Source organism: Onychostoma macrolepis, chromosome 14 (assembly GCF_012432095.1).
Source record: "Onychostoma macrolepis isolate SWU-2019 chromosome 14, ASM1243209v1, whole genome shotgun sequence".
NCBI lineage: Eukaryota > Metazoa > Chordata > Actinopteri > Cypriniformes > Cyprinidae > Onychostoma > Onychostoma macrolepis.
Window position 1 is genome coordinate 5339193 of NC_081168.1, and position 19993 is coordinate 5359185.

The 19993-nt window shown below is 36.1% G+C and overlaps 1 protein-coding gene across 1 annotated transcript in view; it reads left to right on the plus strand.

Annotated features, from left to right (window-relative positions):
* The first annotated feature begins 8249 nt into the window (after window positions 1–8249).
* The window catches only part of ahnak (AHNAK nucleoprotein), a 30741-nt gene continuing 18997 nt past the window's right edge, over window positions 8250–19993 (plus strand). Inside the window, 4 exon segments of the mRNA XM_058797822.1 lie at window positions 8250–8543; window positions 19011–19072; window positions 19361–19517; window positions 19757–19962. Coding sequence (XP_058653805.1) covers window positions 19361–19517; window positions 19757–19962 — 363 coding nt within the window. The 5' untranslated portion in view covers window positions 8250–8543; window positions 19011–19072.

Below are 19993 nucleotides of genomic sequence, written 5' to 3' on the forward strand. Positions count from 1 at the left end.
TAAACACAAACCAGTGTTAACGCATTATAGAGGGACGTTTAGCAGAACTAAAAACATTTTCGAACTTTTTCGCCTGTTCTTAAATCACATTATGACACTGCTGACTGCACAGCAACGCAACATGTTACTATTCAAACATTTTGACATGCCATATTTATATACACACAGGGGATCGCCATGGAAACATCACTGCAATAACCTTCCCCCTTGCTTATTATGTTGCCATGGCAGCCATCCCAGAATAGTCCTTTTCAGTTTGTCCCTCCCTCGTGTTTATGACTCACAACCTGCAGGGGAAACCACAATTCAGTCTGCATCTCATGATGTTCCTCCCCTACATTTGCACTAGAACATTAGCACTGGATCTCAAAGAGGGGAACTCCATGAAAACACAAAAAATGTGACTATGGAGACCGCAGTGATCAAAACCATTCGAACGGGGGATGGGGCAAGATATTTTTTTTTTTACTTAAGAGAGTTTCTAGTATTGCATGAAAGCATATACTAATCCGTAACTCAATAAAAAATTATCAGCCATTTGGCTTATCACATTAATATTGTGGCAGAATGTCTGTACTCATACTGTACTCATGCAAAAACGCTCCCATCCTCCATACTAACAGATGTGCCGACTGTAATAATAATAATTGCTGTCTTCAGAAGTAACCTACATACACAGGTAGCCCACGCCCTTGCTGTGCAACAAGCCCTCCCACAAAGAACAGGATGGACCTATTGAAAACTCAAAACTTTGTCTTTGTTTTGTGGTGTAGCCTACTCTAGATACAATAACCAATAAGTCTGTTATGCCTCAGCAGTGCTGAAAAACACCTGGCAACAATGTGTGTGGAGTCAACAGTATCTAAATTAATATGCACACCTGTCTGTTAAAAGGGATGTGTCTTTTGAAGTAGCGTATGCAGATTATTTTAGGAGGAGGAGTGAATTTATATATATTTTTTTGGCTGACATTTTTAGCTATATTGCATGTATGAAAAAGACATTAACAGAAGATTAAAATGTCAGAAAATGTCATTTTAAATCAAAGATGTTTTTTAATAAAAAATAATGTTATTTTAAATGTTGAATGTTTTTTTATTATTATTATTTTTTAAACATTTTAAATATCTGTAGTTATCTAAAAATTAAAAATCGCAGATGTTTATAGAAAATGCAATGAATTCAAATTATTGTAGATAATATTATTTTAGGATTAAACCAATTGCAGATATTTCAAAAAAAATATATATCATAAATATCTGTAATTAATCATAAATGGCAGATATTTGAAATATATTTTCTAAAGTTAATTTAAATTAGCTGCAGATATTAAAAACATGGAAAATGCAGATATTTATTTTTTAATAAAAATAAAATAGATAATTAAAAGATCAATTAAACATGATTAAAAAGTGATTTAATGTGGTTTAAAATGTAATTAATTGCAGACATTTAGAAACGTATTTTAAATATTTGCAATTAATTAACAATTGGAGATACTGAAAAATTTAAATTATCATTATTATTACTGAATTGATCTATTAAATTAATTAGAAATATATAATATATATATATATATATATATATATATTTTTTTTTTTTTTTTTTTTATAAAATGTGACATAAAATACAACCATAAAATCCCTTTTTCTTTACCTATTAAATTCACTGTATCTTCAAACCAGGTTTTCCAGACTAATTCTACCATTTGCGTTTGGGGAACCAAAACTACCCATTAACTGATCAGTTGTGAAAAATTGAATATTTTATAACAATGCAACTTTTATTGCTTGGCCTGGCAGGACTATGATTTGTGGCCATTGTGCGGCTGTGGTAAGCATCAATGAAAGCTTTCAGGCTTTATATTAGAGAGTATGTGTACTCCCTGCAGTAAAACTAGCTGTTCTCTGATTTACAAGTAAAAACACAAGCAAGAGTGCACATTTGAGATCACTTTGTTCTGCACTGTTTTCTTTAAACTTCAAATAAAGTGGCTCCTCTTATCCTCCAGAGTTGATCCCAGGACACACCCAATAAATTCATCCTCTCTGCCCCTCCTTGTTCTTTTCCCTTCCTTCGCTTCTCGGTATAGCGCTGCGTGCATTGTAGTCATACTGTATGACTCACCCTGACACACCAACCCTGACTGCTGTTATTCACACCAGTTCATACAGGCAGACACACCTATGAGCCACTCACCAGGAAACACCCGTTCCCACATATCCTAGTATTGAACTATTGCGATATTTTTCAGGGCTACTCCAGCATCGTTGGGTAACTCGCTTTATCCAAATGAAAAGCATGAGATCCTCTCATTTAGCTTACGGTGACTAATCTCTCAAATATGCATTTGCCTCAAACTACAGAGCTTTGTTGCATTTGCTGTGGCCATTTCATGTTTTTTTTTTTTTTTTCCTCACATGGTTTTGGAGCTCTGCAGAAAAGCATGACTGTTTTGTTCCTTGACATTCTTCGCCTGTTTGTGATCCAAAAGTTTTTATTGCATTGGGGAGACAAAACTCCTACACCGACGAGAGAACACTGGAACATATGCACACTGTTCCAGTTGTTTCTCGACTCAAATGTTTTGTCTATTCTTCTGGTTACAGCACATCCAAGAAGGGTTTTAAGTACTGACTTCTGCAATTCTTGTGTATTTCCATCTATTTACTCAAAGCACCACGCGCCACTCCCTTTGTTTCTTTACTAGGCAGACAGTATAACTCCTTTCTCGTTTGGAGAATTCATCTTCTGCTTACCATTACACAGCCCTGAATATGGGTGTGACACATGGATTTGTTCACCAAGCGCCTCAGGGTTCTCTCTCTTTGCCTGTCTGTCTGTTTGCCTCAAAACCAACCAACCACCCTCCCACCCCAGAACCACATGTGCACACCTACACTGTTTACCTGCATTTCTGGTGTGAGCAATATCTGAGGCAGCTGAAACAGTCACTTAAATGAAGTAACCGCGGACGTCTTACTCAATCAAATGTGAATTAGACCTTGTGAAACCTATTTTGTGAGATTAGGGCAGGTTAAAATGGAGCAGTACTATTGAGCAGAGAGAGGGGTGTGAAGGAACATGTGAGATGCTTCAGGGTAAAACCTGCAGCAATAGAAGGCCTCGCAGTACACGTAACACAGAGAGAACTGTAAAAGTGTCAATGGCAGGGTATACAGAGGGAAAGTCAGTTGAATATTCCAGGTCTTCCAGGTATCTCATCAGCCATGCAAATCCCGTGAAGTTCAATTGCTTCAGGTTAGGTATACATTTCACTTCACTTTTCTCTTAGGCTTACTTTTTATCTAAAAATGTCATACATTTTAAATGCCCAAAATATATTTTAACTATATGCTATATGTTGTAAACACCAAAGGCCAATGAAATATATTTTTGAAATAGAAAATATATTTAGCTTCAACATTCATATACCAAAAAAACTAACATTTCAAAATGTATCTCAGAGGCAAGAAAATACATTTCCAGTCTCACAGTATAGCATAGGTGAAATGCAAACGACAGCCTACTAGAGTTCAAATATAGATTCATAATGATTAAATTTTTCATGATTTTTAAAAATATATTGTAATTTTGTCCTTTTTTTTTTTTTTTTAGAACATTGTAAACATTGCATTGTTATATGTCCGCATGTGTTATTGATAACAAATGTGACATATATGAATGTGTTTTCTTGGACTGGAATATGCAGAGGGCAAAATATATATTTATTATGAATTTTAAAATATATTTATATATTTAAAATACATTTCACAAATATGCAAAAAATATATTGGTTGAAAATATATTTACGTAAATATATTTTGAAACATATTTTAAATATTTAAATATACAATTTTGCTGTGTGGGTGAGCAACTATATATATACATAATAGATTAATACATTTTTGTGACGAATGCAAAGGCGCATACCATCTTTTTGCAGTATTGCACATTGCAAACAGGCTTCGTTTAGCTAGATGGAGGGAATCCATGTTCAAAGGTTTGTGCTCTGAATTTCACATTATATGTCTCAGTGAACTGTCACAAGTTAGCCTAATTAAATTGAATTGAATATTAGATTTATAATGTTCACAGTCTTTATTATTTGAGTTAATTAGGTTCATTATTCTATTTATTACATCTATTGTTTGTCATTATGACCGTCTGTAATTTGTGTCTGTTTTCTTACTAATAGTTTTCCTTACTTATTCAACCATAATATTAAATGTGCTAAATAAAAATAGGAAGAGTTGATAACAAACAGAGCTTAATACATATTTAAATCATTTCAACTGTAGGATTTCTGAGTTAAACAGATGAAGCTCCACATTATTGTAACAAATTCCTGTGACATTATTCTAGCTTTCTTGACAGCAGGGTTCTGACTCATGATTATATAACGTTGTAGAAAAAAAATCACAGATTATATTTCGGCGTACCAGTGTTATGTTGTCATTTAGGCCTTGTTTGTTGGTTTCAATTCCTTATCCAAATAGCAAACTGAATAACCAATTAGTAGCCTAATTTAGTAAATTAGAAAAGGGGGAACTGTGTGATCAGTTTGAATTAGTTGTTTTTGTACCTTGATTAAAATTAATTAATTAACTTTATAGCAAGAGACATGCACAAAAATCATTTGGTAAAATAAATAAAATAATAATAAAACATTTTAAAAAGCAAATTTGCACTAGTCTTTTGAACAGATATTACAAAGAAAAATATTTCTTTATAATTCTAGTATTTCTAATATAATTCTAGAATATGCTTTTTTTTTTCCATTGAAAATTTCTAAAATTACTGAAAACAATTATGGGCAAATCAACACGGTTAAACTTAACATTTGATTGCATATTATTTAAATTGTGAGTAACATCTAACATTTTACATTTAGAAAATGAAACGTAAATGGTTTAAGTTTAAAATACTCAACATCCTAACAAGCGTGGTAATATTCTTGATCATGTTTTTGCCATTTTTAGTTATTCTTAATTATTCAAAAAAACCAAAAAAACACTATCCAATCATTCAACTGCAGTGGTTTCAACAATCCATTGGTCACAAAATGAGAATGAAACTCTGCTCAGAGATTTACACTGGATTTTCTATTATGAAAATGGTATGGAAATTATGCTGGACTAGCTCAAAGAGAGCACTATATCCATGTTTACAGACACAATGAACACATTATCAAAGACAAGAAGCACGTCTTCAAATGTCTACAAATATTTGACATTTGTCATAAAAAAAGAAATCTTTCCCTAACAAAAAACTATCATAAACAAATCCTATACACTAATTCAGATCTTTTTATCAGAAGAACACAAAGTACTGCATGTACTGTATATGGCAGAACTGCTCTCCAGCAGGTTCTTGTGCTGTATTTACATAAATAAATTGCACATGTCAATTGTGCAAAATGGCTTTTTGTGACGAAGCATAAAAGTATATACAGTGAGGAAAAAAATTATTTGATCCCCTGCTGGTTTTGTACGTTTGCCCACTGACAAAGAAATGATCAGTCTATAATTTTAATGGTAAGTTTATTTTAACAGTGAGAGACAATAACAACAAAAAAATCCAGAAAAATGCATTTAAAAAAAGTTATATATTGATTTGCATTTTAATGAGTGAAATAAGTATTTAATCCCCTATCAATCAGCAAGATTTCTGGTTCCCAGGTGTCTTTTATACATGTAATGAGCTGAGATTAGGAGCACTCTCTTAAAGCGCCTGCAAGGTCCCCCTGCTCAAGAAAGCACATGTACAGCCCGTTTGAAGTTTGCCAATGATTCAGAGGAGAACTGGGTGAAAGTGTTGTGGTCAGATGAGACCAAAATCCAGCTCTTTGGCATTACCTCAACTCGCAGTGTTTGGAGGAGTAGGAATGCTGCCTATGACCCCAAAAACACCATCCCCACCGTCAAACATGGAGGTGGAAACATTATGCTTTGGTGGTGTTTTTCTGCTAAGGGGACAGGACAACTGCACCGCATCAAAGAGACGATGGACGGGGCCATGTACCGTCAGGGCCAGGGCATTGAAAATGGGTCGTGGATGGGTATTCGAGCATGACAATGACCCAAAACACACGACCAAGGCAAAAAAGGAGTGGCTCAAGAAGAAGCACAAGGTCCTGGAGTGGCCTAGCCAGTCTACAGACCTTAATCCAATAGAAAATCTGTGGAGGGAGCTGAAGGTTCGAGTTCTGAAACGTCTGCCTCGAAACCTTAATGACTCTGAGAGGATCTGCAAGGAGGAGTGGGACAAAATCCCTCCTGAGATGTGTGCAAACCTACAAGAAAAGTCTGACCTCTGTGATTGCCAACACGGGTTTTGCCACCAAGTACTAAGTCATGTTTTGTGAAGGGGTCAAATACTTATTTCACTCATTAAAATGCAAATCAATTTATAACTTTTTTTAAATGCGTTTTTATGGATTTTCTTTTTTGTTGTTATTCTGTCTCTCACTCAAATAAACCTACCATTAAAATTATAGACTGACCATTTCTTTGTCAGTGGGCAAATGTACAAAATCAGCAGGGGATCAAATATTTTTTTCCCCCTCTGTACACATTGCTTACATGACAGTAAGCACAAGACACTATAAAACACATGACAGCTCAGTATGCATACACAGGACATTGTAGGAATATGACAATATGAACAAAACAGAATGTGATACGAAGGCTAGTTGTCACATGGGATAGTCACACCCACAAGATTTAGAGTCAAATTACACAAAAATGTGTTTTTTTTTTAGAAGGGGAGTGATTTTGTTTGAACATCTAGTTCAGGGGTGTCCAAACTTTGGGAGGGCCACTGTCCTACAGAGTTTAGCTCCAACTTGCCTCGGCACACCTGCCTAGAAGTTTCTAGTATGCCTAATATAAGAGCTTGATTAGCTGGTTCAGGTGTGTTTAATTGGGGTTGAAACTAAATTCTGCAGGACAGTGACACGCAGGAGCAGGACTGGACCATAGTTCAAAACCTCTATATTCTTCTGAATTCTATTCTGCTAAGTAAAATTCCAGTATCACCATGTTTTTGCTTTATCTATAATAAACCTTATTTTGCAACATGGTAGTAAGCTATTTTCTGTGAATGTGCGAGACTTTTGATTCATTAGCTGATAAAGGTAAATAGCCTAACTAGAAGAATAAATGGTAAAACATTTTGTGCCACAAACCAGTGTGTTTATGATCATGATAATAAATTAATCAATCAATTAATAAAATTTATATGATAACAAAGGCCAGTTTGTAATGTGGAACAGCAAAATGCACTGTTTTTACACAGGTACCCTGCCGAAAAAAGCAATAGAAAATGTAATGGTTTTAATGGTTATAATGGGAATTGTATTGGTTCTAATGGAAACTATAATGGTGTCTACTGGTATGTGATGGATTCTATTGGTGGGATGTTAAATCCTATTGGAAAAATGGCCAAAACACACTACAAAAAGGAATTTTGTAATGGTTTTACTGGAAAAAGCTAATGGTTTATAATGGTATTTTAATGGAAACCATTAGAATTTCTGTGATGGTTTCTATTGGGCTTCTATTGTTTTTTTTTTTTTTTTAGCAGGGTAAAATAACTAGAAGTGAGCGACACCAGAAGCCCCGCACATTATTAATAAAAATGGCCACGCCCACTCTTACATTAAAATGAATGTGGATTGAGTAAACAATAAAATAAAAGTGAGCACCATAAAATCAGATTAGCATCAACAGTCAAAAGATATAATGAAAACCATTTCCTCCCTTACTATGAGATTACAATCATGTGGCACCAAACCATGTGACACTTAGTGCACAACGGAGATAGATGCCACACTTTCTACTCCAATTTACTGTACGTTTAATTCAACTTCTGTACAGGTACATACCTTAAAATCATGACTATTTCATGACAAAGCTATTTCCACCATTAAGCAAAAAAACAAAAACAACAAACAAACAAAACCCTTTTATAGGTTCATAATTACACATTTTAAAACACGTAACAAATTACCTCAATAAAGATGTGCCAATTTGCACCAACCTGATAATTAAAATGATTCCTGTCCTAAAAACACAGTTCAACCTTTTAGTTAAAATCTGTTTCTAATCTACATTCACGTGCTTTATCCATAGACTGTATAGGCTTTATCTCTGCGTTAAACATACATGCCACTCAAACAGTGGGTGGGCTGGACTAAAATTATAAAGGACCACTCCCTGCTACACCGTTACCCCCGCCTTCTTCTCCAGAGAAGAACTTCACAGCCCTAGCCCAAACTCTGCCATTCTCCATAGCCCGGAGTTACAAGCACACTGAGAAAAACCAGCACGAATGTGAAAGGAAGAGAGAGAGAGCAAGTGACAAAGTAACTAATAAAACCAGAAAAATAGAAAGGGAGGCTTCGCGCCTTGAGAAAGAACGAGAGAATACACGAATACGTTCAAGTTTAGTTTAGAAAGCGTGGAGGAAAACTTTTCTGGGCTGTGGCAGAAAGCTGTGGACCGCGGAAGATGCCTGAGCAAAGGTGTTGAACTTTCCAGGTAAGTTTGTGTATCTCTTGAAGTTACTCAGTTATGCATTTGTGGCATGAAACGCGAACGCTGCATAAAGTCCTTTTCCTGAGACTGCTTCTAGTCTTATTATATCCACAGTTATGCGTAATAACCTTATATATTTGCTTTTTTGGGGGGTTTATCGTGTCTCTCAAAATCTCACAAACTGTATTGTTGAACATGTAGAGGGTGGGTGGGTGTGTATCTGCTCAGTAATTATCATCTGTTGCGCACGTTTTTTCCCCCCTAACAATATTAATGTTTGCCATTGTTCAGAATTAAGCGTTTAGTTTCTTAAACTTGACCCACTGAATCACTCTGAAGAAACAGGATTCACAATTTTCTGGGGTTTTGCATGTCATGCAAAAGATACACCCAAGTTAAAACAGTGCAACGTGGATAAGAAGGTTGCCTGACTTTGGTTTCGTGACTATGCCCACGCTGTAAAATAAAACTAATAAATTTAGTTTAAAAGAAAGATCTCTACTCATTATTATTTTTTTTTAATACAACAATGTATATACAGTGACTTAAACTCGTGTCACACTTGCATAGATTTTTTACTTTCCTCTTGAAAGGGAGCATTATCCTGCCATACCAAATCTGGTCATAGCTCAAGATTTTTGGACAACGTCAGCACATATTCTACACTGTGGGTGAATTGTTTACTCATATTTCGATCTTTTTATTTTATTTTATTTTTTAATATATATATATATATATATGAAATGTTAGTTAGTTTGAATCATTCTTGTTACCTTGTAAAATGTGATAGTTTTAATTTAATTTGCAAATCCTTTAACATTTTGCCTTGATTTTCTTAACCTGGAGCCCTGGCCAGGGTGTGGGTAGTGAGTAAGAGGGGTGAAGGGAGGAGGGGGTAATGGAATGTAGTGGTTTGGAAAGACTTACTAATTGAAACCAGGTTTGAAGCGCACAGGGAGAAAGTAAGGCTTGCTATGGAGAAGAAAGAATTGTTTTATTCACGCCCCACTGCTGCATGACTTCAGTTATGGAGCTGTTTTGCACTAGGATGACTGAAATTTTGTTATATAACAGAATAGGAGAATGAAAGGAATAGATAAGAGTAAGAAGGACAAGTTGCAGATAAGTGCTGATAGTTTGGAGATGCGAATGGAGTGTTGACATCCAAAAAGCTGTTTTGTAGTTTATCTGATTTAAGCTATCTTTTAAAAATGTTTGTGAGCAGATTTTTCATCAGAGGAACATTTGGAGCCCATCCCCCTTCTCCTGCCACACCCAAAGCTTTCTTCTGTTATGTCAGGACAGATGACTCTATAGCAGACTAAAGCAGTCAAACAGTAATAATGTACAGTTTTAAAGTTCTGCTGGAGTAACTTCAAAAATAAAGTTGATTTTAAAATTTTCTGTATGTGTGGTTGCCGCGTTCATGTTCAGCAATGTCTTTCAACCTTGCTTGTATTTGAAGGTTACAATGTGTTTTGTTTTAAACAGAACAGGGTGCTTCTTGCTTATCTTGAACGATTAGGATTTGAATGTTGAATAGAAACAAAGTTTTGAGGTCTGTGTGTCATTATCTGCTGCGGGATTGTCCTGCAAGTTTACATTGGAGGCAAAACTTTCTCCTCCTCTGTGCTGATAGGTCAGATTATTATGTACTTCATAGGACCGTCTATTCTAGCGTGAAACGGAAAGAGCCTGGACTTGTGCACACTTCCTTTGTCGTTTCCTTAAAGGCTTGTCGAGGACTTGCGGTGACAACGCCAAGGGAGGAGTGGCAGGCTTTTGTAGCGGAGCATTTCATTCGCTGTTTGTTTGTTTTCTCACATCTCGAATCTTCATTTGTTTTTTTTTTTCTATAAGGGTACCAAGTGAAAGAAATCAATTCTGCATGAAATTGTGGTGATGATCCATCGCAGATAAGTTGTCAGCACGGTGCCGAACAGGATGTAGGGATCATTTGAAGAGTTTTGAAGTATGAAGTCTGAGACTTGCATTATCTTAGTACGTGTCTTCCTGTTCAGACAGACCCTGGAGTTATCATCATTCCATGGTTGAGAAATACTGGCTTGGAAGCTAAAACAGAGTTGGACAATACACTATCTGTTTGCCAATGTGGCTCTGAGTCAGAGTCAGGCATTCATATTTCATCATTTTCCATATTGACAGAGTTGTGTTGTAACAGTTGGGCACACGTGCCTTAATCATTTTTTTTATTTTTATTATTATTATTATAATTGTTGGCATTTCCAATTGATTCAATTTACTGACTTACAATTATTTTTTAAATAGGCCTATTTATTTTGATAGTTTTACATTTTTGTACTATATATTGTAATTATTATTTTATTTATTATACATTTTGGACCTCAGATAATCAGATTTCTTTTTGTACGTGTGCCTATGACACATGATAAACTGTACTTCCATTGTATTTCTGCAATTCAGTTTGGATTACTAGATTACATTTGTTGTCAGCCTTGAAATAGAAGATACGGTCTGCATTTCATTAAAGTTTAGTATCACATGACAGTAAGATGGTTGGGCTTCAATGTCTGTCCAAGGCTGTTATTTTTGCCCTGACTTTAATGCTTCAATTATGTATGAGTCCTCTTGTTTTCAGACAGTTACTTTTAGAAATGACGTTCTATGCACAAACCATTATTTAATGATGCAGCAAGTAAGTAGGTTATGTTGTAGCCAAGGTGAAATGCATGCACTAACTTGCGTGACATGTTATTTCCTGTTAGCCACACCCGTCATTGCTGCATGATATAATGGATTAAATGTTGATTTAGGTTTATTGTGCACTTTTAATTGACCAAGTACTTTATGCAAGTGTTTACTGCTAACTAATATTCCATATCAATGAATAACAGTAAAGATATGCACTTCAGTGACACTTGATATGTTTTCTAGGTTCCAGTGAGTGATGTAAGAGTTGCTTGTGGATGATGAAAGTTTCACACTTATTTTGAAAATTCATTTTTAAGACAAAGTACACAGCGTGGCCATAGTTTAATAGTTCTAATGCATTCCAAAGTGTGCTGTAAGGCGATTTAATGACCGGCATGTCTTGACGTAGAATAAGTGTTTGACTACAGCTCGTACTACATCACGCCATTTCAGTAATGTGGGTATGCACATCTACTTATTTACAACAGACCAAGGATACTGGCCGCAGAGGTTAGATTGTTCCGTGTGCAGTTTACATGAGTTTGTTTCTAGTTGAATTATAGATAAGCAGAGAGTTTGGATCTGACATATTTGGATGTTTCAAACCACATGCCTTTTCACTTCTACAAAACGCTTGGCAGTGCGTGACACAGACCTAACTATAAAACCAGCTGATTGCAAAGGAAATATAATGCACACCGAGCTGGTAAGAGAACCACCTTGTGGTCAGTCATCGCTGTGTATTTGATTGATGACTCATATCCTTTGACTCAGGTTTTAAAAGCCTTGTTAAACAAGTCAGAATAACCAAAAAAAAAAAAAGTGCCTCAATTCAAGTGAAAGCCTTTAGCTAATATACATGCATCTAAAATATTTATACGTTTAAGGCTTCATGATGCTATTTAATGTAATTCACCACAGCACGTTTTTATGGTTTTATCTTTGTTTTCTGTTTGTTCCTCTAAATAGGTGATATTTCCACAATAAGATTGAAAGTGTACGTCTTTGCACGAGAGTTTGGTCACTTGTGGTTTTGAATTGAGTCCATGTGGAAGTAAAAGTGGAACTTTTAACCAAATAGTAGTTATCCGTTTTCATGTATCAGCTCTTGCTTTGTCAGAAATGAATGATGAGCATTTAATGGAGAAATATGACTTACACTTGTCGCATTAAAACATATCCTGTAATTTGCTTTGGGAACAAACGTGTCTGCTAAAGGGCGAGCAACCAAGCAACTCCTGTAGGCAAAGCCAAAGGCCACAATTTATGTTATTGCATTGTGTAATGGCTGACTGTATGTGTGTGTGTGTCTCTTATTAAACATCACAACACTTTAATGGAAAAAGTGTGGCGTGAAACGCTTGCAGTAGCTTTTCTATAATTAGTGGTCTGGTTGTTTGCCCAACAATTCTATCACTTATCTAACCCGCAGCATTGCTGAATCTTTATAAATGTAGATTTATAGTTGTGCAATATCTTCCATTTACATTGGAGCACTAAGAGCTTTTAGACCACGCAAACAATCTTTTTTATGACCTCTTTTGTTGTGCGTTAATCAGTGTCATGGGGGTTTCTGTTAGTCTTTACAAATTGTGGAAATCAGCTTGCTTAAAAAAAATAATAATAATAATAAAATAAAAATGACCCTGCTCCATTGGCTGTTAGTAAGTGGAAACCATGAAAGAATCCCCTGTTTTGTACCCAGCTCAGACCCACTGGGTGATTTGAGTGGTTGGGGAGAGAGTAGGACATTGCTTTGGAGTTAGTCACTGCAGGAGAGGCTGGGCTCTCTTCCAGTTGGCCTGGCGGCTCTATCAAGGAATGCGTGTGACTGGAGGCCTGGGTGGGGCTCGCAGCTCACTGTGCGCTATGTGCGGGCTGAGAGATGGTGTGTGTGTAGTTTCTCATTGTACGAAGGGCGTGTCCCCTACTTTGGATTTGCGACGTTTGCCGTCTGTGTTGTGCCATAAACTCTGCTCCTTTTAGAGTTGCACAGTTGTTGCCAAAACGACCTCTGCCAGATGGAAGCGCTGCGGTGTCGTCTGACACATTTAGACCCGTGATTATGGTCGCATTTTGTTCTAGTACCAGTCTTTCTCATGCACGACAATACAAACTATATATACATGTATTTATTCTTTGAAATTGAAATTTTTTTTTTAAAAGCTAGATGGCATTCTAGCACTTTCTGAAATTTGACATGCGCAATAATTTGGAAATAATTATCCTTGATCGTGTTTGTAACATGCAGTTTTATTCGGCTAGCTCCACCTTTAGTGAGGTGACAGCAAACTTGATACAACTAAGTACAGGGCTCATAGATGTCACCCGTTTGAGTGTACACAGCTGCTCTGCCAAATGTTGTTCTTTGCAAACAGTGTGACAGCCTCGTCCAGACTGGCCTTTATCACAGCGAGCCCATGACTATTTCAGTCACAGCTCAGAAATAACCATTCGTTAATGAAACAACAGGGTAGTGAGAGGTTCTAGCAATGGCTTCCAAATAAGACGTTGGAAGTAGCAGAAAAAAAAGTTTCTACTTTTGTGACACCACTAATCGGTGAGGAGCTATTTACTTTAAAATAGCTGGTCATTTTCAAGATGTATTGTAAGTCCCCAAGTGAATGCTTTTGTAAATATTTAGAGCACAGGTTTGCCCATCCATTTTGAATGGGACAGAGAGGTACTTTATTATAAGTTTATAAGATTATAAGTTAGGGTAAATATACAGTTTTCTTGGGGAGGCTTTAAATGATTACTTTTGCTGTTAACAGTTGTTTTCTAGCAGAGTCAGTAACAGTGCAATAGTACTGGAGAGAAGTGATATCAGGGCAGGTCCACGCAAGCATGTACCTGTCTGTGCTGATTCCAGCGTTTGTTTGCAGTGCTAGTGTTACATTAAATCTTTTCATGCTTTTCTGCTGTAGGGAAAACCTCTCAATTTCAAGTAACCACATCTGTGATCTGACCCAAGTCGTAACGTTTTATTATTATTATAATTTTGAATTATATTAGTATCACCGAAACCACATTTCATTTGCTCTTTGTCACAGTTTTCACAGAAACGCACATGTATCTTGTCTTGCCATGCATCGTTGCTTTAAAGGCCTGAAAGACACGTTTATGAAACAACAAATTCCCAACATTTCTCTAGCCTGGACTGAAGGGCTTAAAACAGATATCTCTTTGTCCTCAGCCTCCTCCATGCAGAAATGATCAAACACTAAATTGGACGAGAAGCCACGGGACAGCTTCAAAGGCCATGGAGTGTGAAGGACAATTCAACACTTCACAGATTTAAAGAATGTGCATGAGAGCTTATGGCACTTTCTCTAAAGTTTCCCTTCATGATGCCGGAGTTGCGGGAGTATTATATTAGGTGTTTGGTACAAAGTCACTTGACTTAGTCTTGAAAAAAGCCTCGCAACTTATGACTTTAAACAAGTGACACTTATCATTTTTGAGTAACTGGAGAGGTACATTATTAAAGCAAATACTGCTGAACAGAGAGGAATTGTTTCCCAAGTGAGCTGGCCGACTAAACCATTTTATTAAATGAAACAAAAATGGACAGATTTTTTTTTCTCGTTTTGTGTAAGAAAAGGGTAGATAATGAAGTTTGATAATTTGGTTTGTGTGAAATTAAATGAGTGAAATGACTGCGTAGTTTAGCCTCCAGTGTCTTTGGCCGTACCATGTGACTTGAGGAGCTTTTAAACGATCAATTGAGGATTTGCACATGATGTTTGCTTTCCTATGAGAGAAACCTACTTGAACTTTATTTTGCTTGTGGGAAGTGGCAGTTTCTTGCCATTGGCATGGTGACTATGAATGGCTTGAATCATCTCATGTTTTTAGTTTACGTCATCAAATGTAGCAAACAAAGGCCTAGATGAGTGTAAGAGTTTAACTTTCACTCATATGCGTTTTTAGTGTAAGGCAACTAAAAAAATGTTCAAACATCGTAATATCTGACAGTGACAAGCAATTTCACTCAGTCTGTAGCTGCCCAAAAAGATTCCCAGTGTTTATAGCACAGGGTGGATTTGCAGCCATGTGAGTTTATTTTGAGGGAGTGATAATGTTGTATTTAACAATAATTAGTTATCAAACTTAATATTTAAACACAACAGTAATTGACTTTCAGTAGTCAGACTATCATATTCAGACAATTATTCAACAGCAACATCCAGAGGAAACGTTTAAGCTTGTGCAGACACGTGCAAGCTTCTGTCTTTAGTTTGTGCAAAGTAAAACTCCCTGTTTTGTGGGCTCGTATTGTAACCGTTTCAGTCACTGTCGCCCTCTTAGGGCAAACCAAAGTATAAAGCTAACTAGGGTGGGGCTGCATTTTTTCAAGGAAAAAGGAAATAAAGTCAGTTTGATCCACTAGCTTAAGGTCTCGAAACCATGCAAGCAAAACTATTATTATTATTAAGCCTTTTGCTTTAAAAGATAAAAGTGTGATACTTGAGTTGAATGTACATTTTGTAATTGATGGTTTTGGATTGGTTTTGGCGTCTGATTATTTGCTGCATTGAAATATTTACTTGTATTATATATTTACTTGTATTACATCTGATTTCCCTCTCCTTTCTTGCTTTCTTTCAGAATATAAAGGAAAACGGGAGAGAGTTTGAGCATTATCCTTGGCAATTCAGTAGGTCCCCTTATCTATTAGTTTATGACATGCATAAAACATCAGCTATAAGACTAAGCAGAACCTTCTGCCAATTAGTTGCTTTGACAGTGGATTGAATGACAGCATAAGCAGTAACGCCCACTTGTCTTTCAGCAAGAATTGCTGGATGTATGTTATGTCACATAATTATGATTCATGCCAAACCGTTAATGTTTATAATGGGTTCCCTCCTCCTTTTAGGTCCTCTTGGTCCTTTTTTACTACAGTAACTAAAATCTGGGGGTTTCCTTTTTTCTAGTGTTGTTTGAATCTTACATTCTCCAGTACGATACTCTTTGTTGCTAGACCTCAAATCTTGGTCCCAATTACAACTCTGCAGTTCACAAAGATGTGTTCTATTTCGTTGCTAAAGTCTTATGATTGTACAAACACTGGAGGTATTATGAAGTGTCTGCTTACATGGATCATAGCAGATCATATGATTTTGGGGAAGAGCCATCTGCTTTAAGCAAATACCCTCCAATAATGCTCTGGTAGTGACATGGTTTATACTCTTGCTGTACTTGTACGGAGTTGTTTTGAGCTCAATCTCTGTGGTTAAGAGAAAGTAAGATGTGCATGCTTGGGCACAATTAATGTGTTGGGCGATGGTTTAGTGGCTTGCAATGTGCCTCTGCTGCCTCTTTGCTCCATGATTGTTCCATGTTTCAGTCATGGATGTACACCGTTTGTTCCTCCGAAAGTGCACTGTGAGGAATCTGTCAGATTTGTGACAACAGCCGCTGTGCAAATGATACCATGGACTATATAGGTTTAAAAAAGGGTCAAGGAAGTAGAACATGTATAGTGGTACAGGAATGTTGATAGAGGGTGTGGCATCATGTTAAGAAGCAGAACATAGACCAGGCTGGGAGTGAAATAATAAGCTTTTGCACTGCTTACTAGGGAGTTCTTAAGTACACAGCAATGTAGGTTTTTCCCTTCTCCTTTTGTAAATATCAGCTGTAGCCAACAATAATAAGGCACTTTTTCAGGCTTGGGTTTCACAGCTTTCATGTCCCATGTGTAGCATTTCTACCCCTGTGGACTTTGAGAGGTTTTACTGAAATAACATTCAGAGAGTTAATGTCTATTAAATGTAAAATATTGTGCATTATTCGGTTGCATGTGATGTTCCAGGTACAGCCACAGTAAAATGTGTTAAATTATAGTAATGTTGATGTGTAGTTGTTGTGTCGTCTTGTTTTCTCCTTAGGGTTGTTTATAATGTTAAAGCGGTCTATTATTTTAATATCTAACACCCTCTAATAGTGCATTAGTATAAATAGAATATTTTGTGTGGGAGAGAACGTTCTCATTCTATAAAATACATAGAATTTCTCTAGTTGTTTATGAATAATCAGTTTTTCGATTAACCAGTTTCCAAAAGACAAAGACTGTATAATTTAAATGCATATATCTGGATCTTAAATGCATATATCTGTTCAACTTTGTTAGTGTTTAGATACTTGCATATAGATGAACTGAAAACTAATAGACAGACTAAAAGCAACTTTAGCAATTTATTTATACTTTTGCAATTCATTGATTGCTGCTGTAATGAATTATTTCAATTTACATAATTTTTAATAGAATTGTTTTAGAATTAACTTTATCATTAGCTTGATGAATGGTTGAGTTGCACTTAAACCTCTAATATTTGCAGCATTGTTTTCACATTTTATTTTGAGTGCGTACATTCCTTCAGTAATCCACTAAACTCGGGGTCAGGCTTATTTCAGAAGTGAGTATACTTACTAGGGCTGCACGATATACTGCATGCAATTGTCATGCGCATCTTGTCAGTAAAGCCGGTTTCATGATTAGCGGTAAATCTCCATCACCTGTTTTCAAATGGAGCGGCATTTAATACACAGAGCCATAGTTCACCGACAAGCTACGCAATATCACGTTTAATATCGCAGGTGATTCAGAGCGTGAATTGCGTAGCTTGTCGGTAAAATACGTCTCTGTGTATTAAATGCCGCTCCATTTGAAAACGGGTGATGGAGATTTATTAATAATCACAGAACCGGCTTTACTGACGAGATGCGCTTGACAATCGAATGCAATATATCGTGCAGCCCTAATACTTACTAATTTGAATCAAGGGAGCATTTGGATTGCTTGAATAATTCTTACATCCCACCAATTCATTATCACATGAGACACAGCTTTTTCCATTTCCATTTCTTACACTCTATGTGGCATTTTGGAATACTTTATTCTAACTGATCAATCATGTTATTGAGCAAAAATATATTTTTGTGTAATGACCGTTGAGCTATATTTTTGACTTGTCCATGTCAGCATAATGATACTACTATTCGTATCTTACTTGGCAACAAAGAGGGACACGGGACAAATTGACTACACAGCACTTGACGAGTTCTGCTTAACTTTTGGTATAACTAACAAGACGTTGATTATTTTTTTTTTTTTCTTTGTCACTGGCAAATGTTTTCATAATTAAAATAATCTAGTGCCTCATTTGCCAGTGTGTAGTGAAATATGAATGTAGGTGTTTTCATATCCAAGAGGTCCTGTGTAATTGCAGGGTGGATGATTGTGAGGGGGTGATATCTCTGAAACAAAGAACTTTCTGTGTTGAAAGCTGGAATGGCAGGCCCACGTGTCAGCTAAAAAACTCTGAAGCAATGTTCATCAAGAAAAGACCTCCCAGATCCACAGGCTACAGTCTGATTTTCATTTAATGGACATCAGATTTTTAGATGTTTAGATATGTTTAATCTGTGTATTAAACCGAGCTTAATGCAGTTAGCGACACGTTATTGCTCTTGTTTTAAAGCTTTTTCTCCCCATGTGGTTTAGTGCTTTTTGCTGCTGAAGAAAATCATGGTATACAGATAACTCGGTTCTTGCTAGAAAGATATAGTTAAACCACTGCTAAGTTCCCAAACAGAAATCATGCTTGTTTACTTTCACTTTGTTGGAGACTATATTGCCATCTGGTGGTCTCAGTTTGATACTCATTTACTGTTGTTAAAAAAAAAAATGAAAAAAATAAATAAAAAAAAAACACACACAGCAATGTGTTTTTAAAATTTTTTTTTTTAATCAAGACACTAACTTTCTTTTTCTTTTTTTGTGTTAAGGAAAGAACAAGGGCTGACACGGTCCACACTAGGGGACAGGTGAAGAAGTAACACATTTAGAGGTATACAGAATAAATAGTTAGACGTGTTTTAGCTAAGTGATGTTAATAGCTACGTGTAATTTACAGGAAAGCACTGCAATTTTCAGTTAATTTTTTACAATTTTTTAAATTTTTTTTTAACTGTTTATAAGGTAATTTCTCTCTAGAAAAAAGCTTATGCTCATTTTAACTCATTCAACTTGAAACTGTATAGTAGTTGACACATATATTTGGTATTGTGTAGTAGTTACTATGTTTTACTGCGTTTCATTGTGTATTGTGTAATTTTTCATTTTATTTATTTATAAGATGGCTGACGAGCAGGACACAAGGGAAGTGCTTTTCCCACAATGGATGGGCACTGATAAGGTTGGGCTCACCATAGAACAAAAAGGTCAAGGAGAGATTTTTGTCAAAGAGGTGAAAGATGAGTCCCTTGCTGCGCATACTGGGAAAGTATATGAAGGTATGAAGTCAAAATAACCCTGCAGGTTGTAATGTAATGTGCAAACATTTGGAAAATCGAATTTTCTAATTTCTCGAATGTTTTGATTCTCCGAACAGCTTTGGTCACTCCCCTTTTTGGTGTTTTTTTTTTTTTTTTTTTTCTTAAATGAACTAATGTTCTTGTAGGTCTTCCATATATAATTTATCTTTTATAAATCATTTAGTTTGAACTTACCATGTACAGTTTTTTTGTCACAGGTGACCAAATTGTGGGGGCCACCATTTACTTTGACAACATGAGCTCAGAAGAAACGTCTGAACTACTAAAGACTCTAAACCGACACAAGGTTGGACTAAAATTACAAAATAAGTCTGGAGACAAGTCACCTTGCCGTTCTCCAATGGGGACATTGTCATGGGAAGGACGTGGAGGGTTAGGAGGCTCTAGTTCAGACATTCTTCTGGTAAGGTGGCCTTGTAAAGTGTAGATTTTAG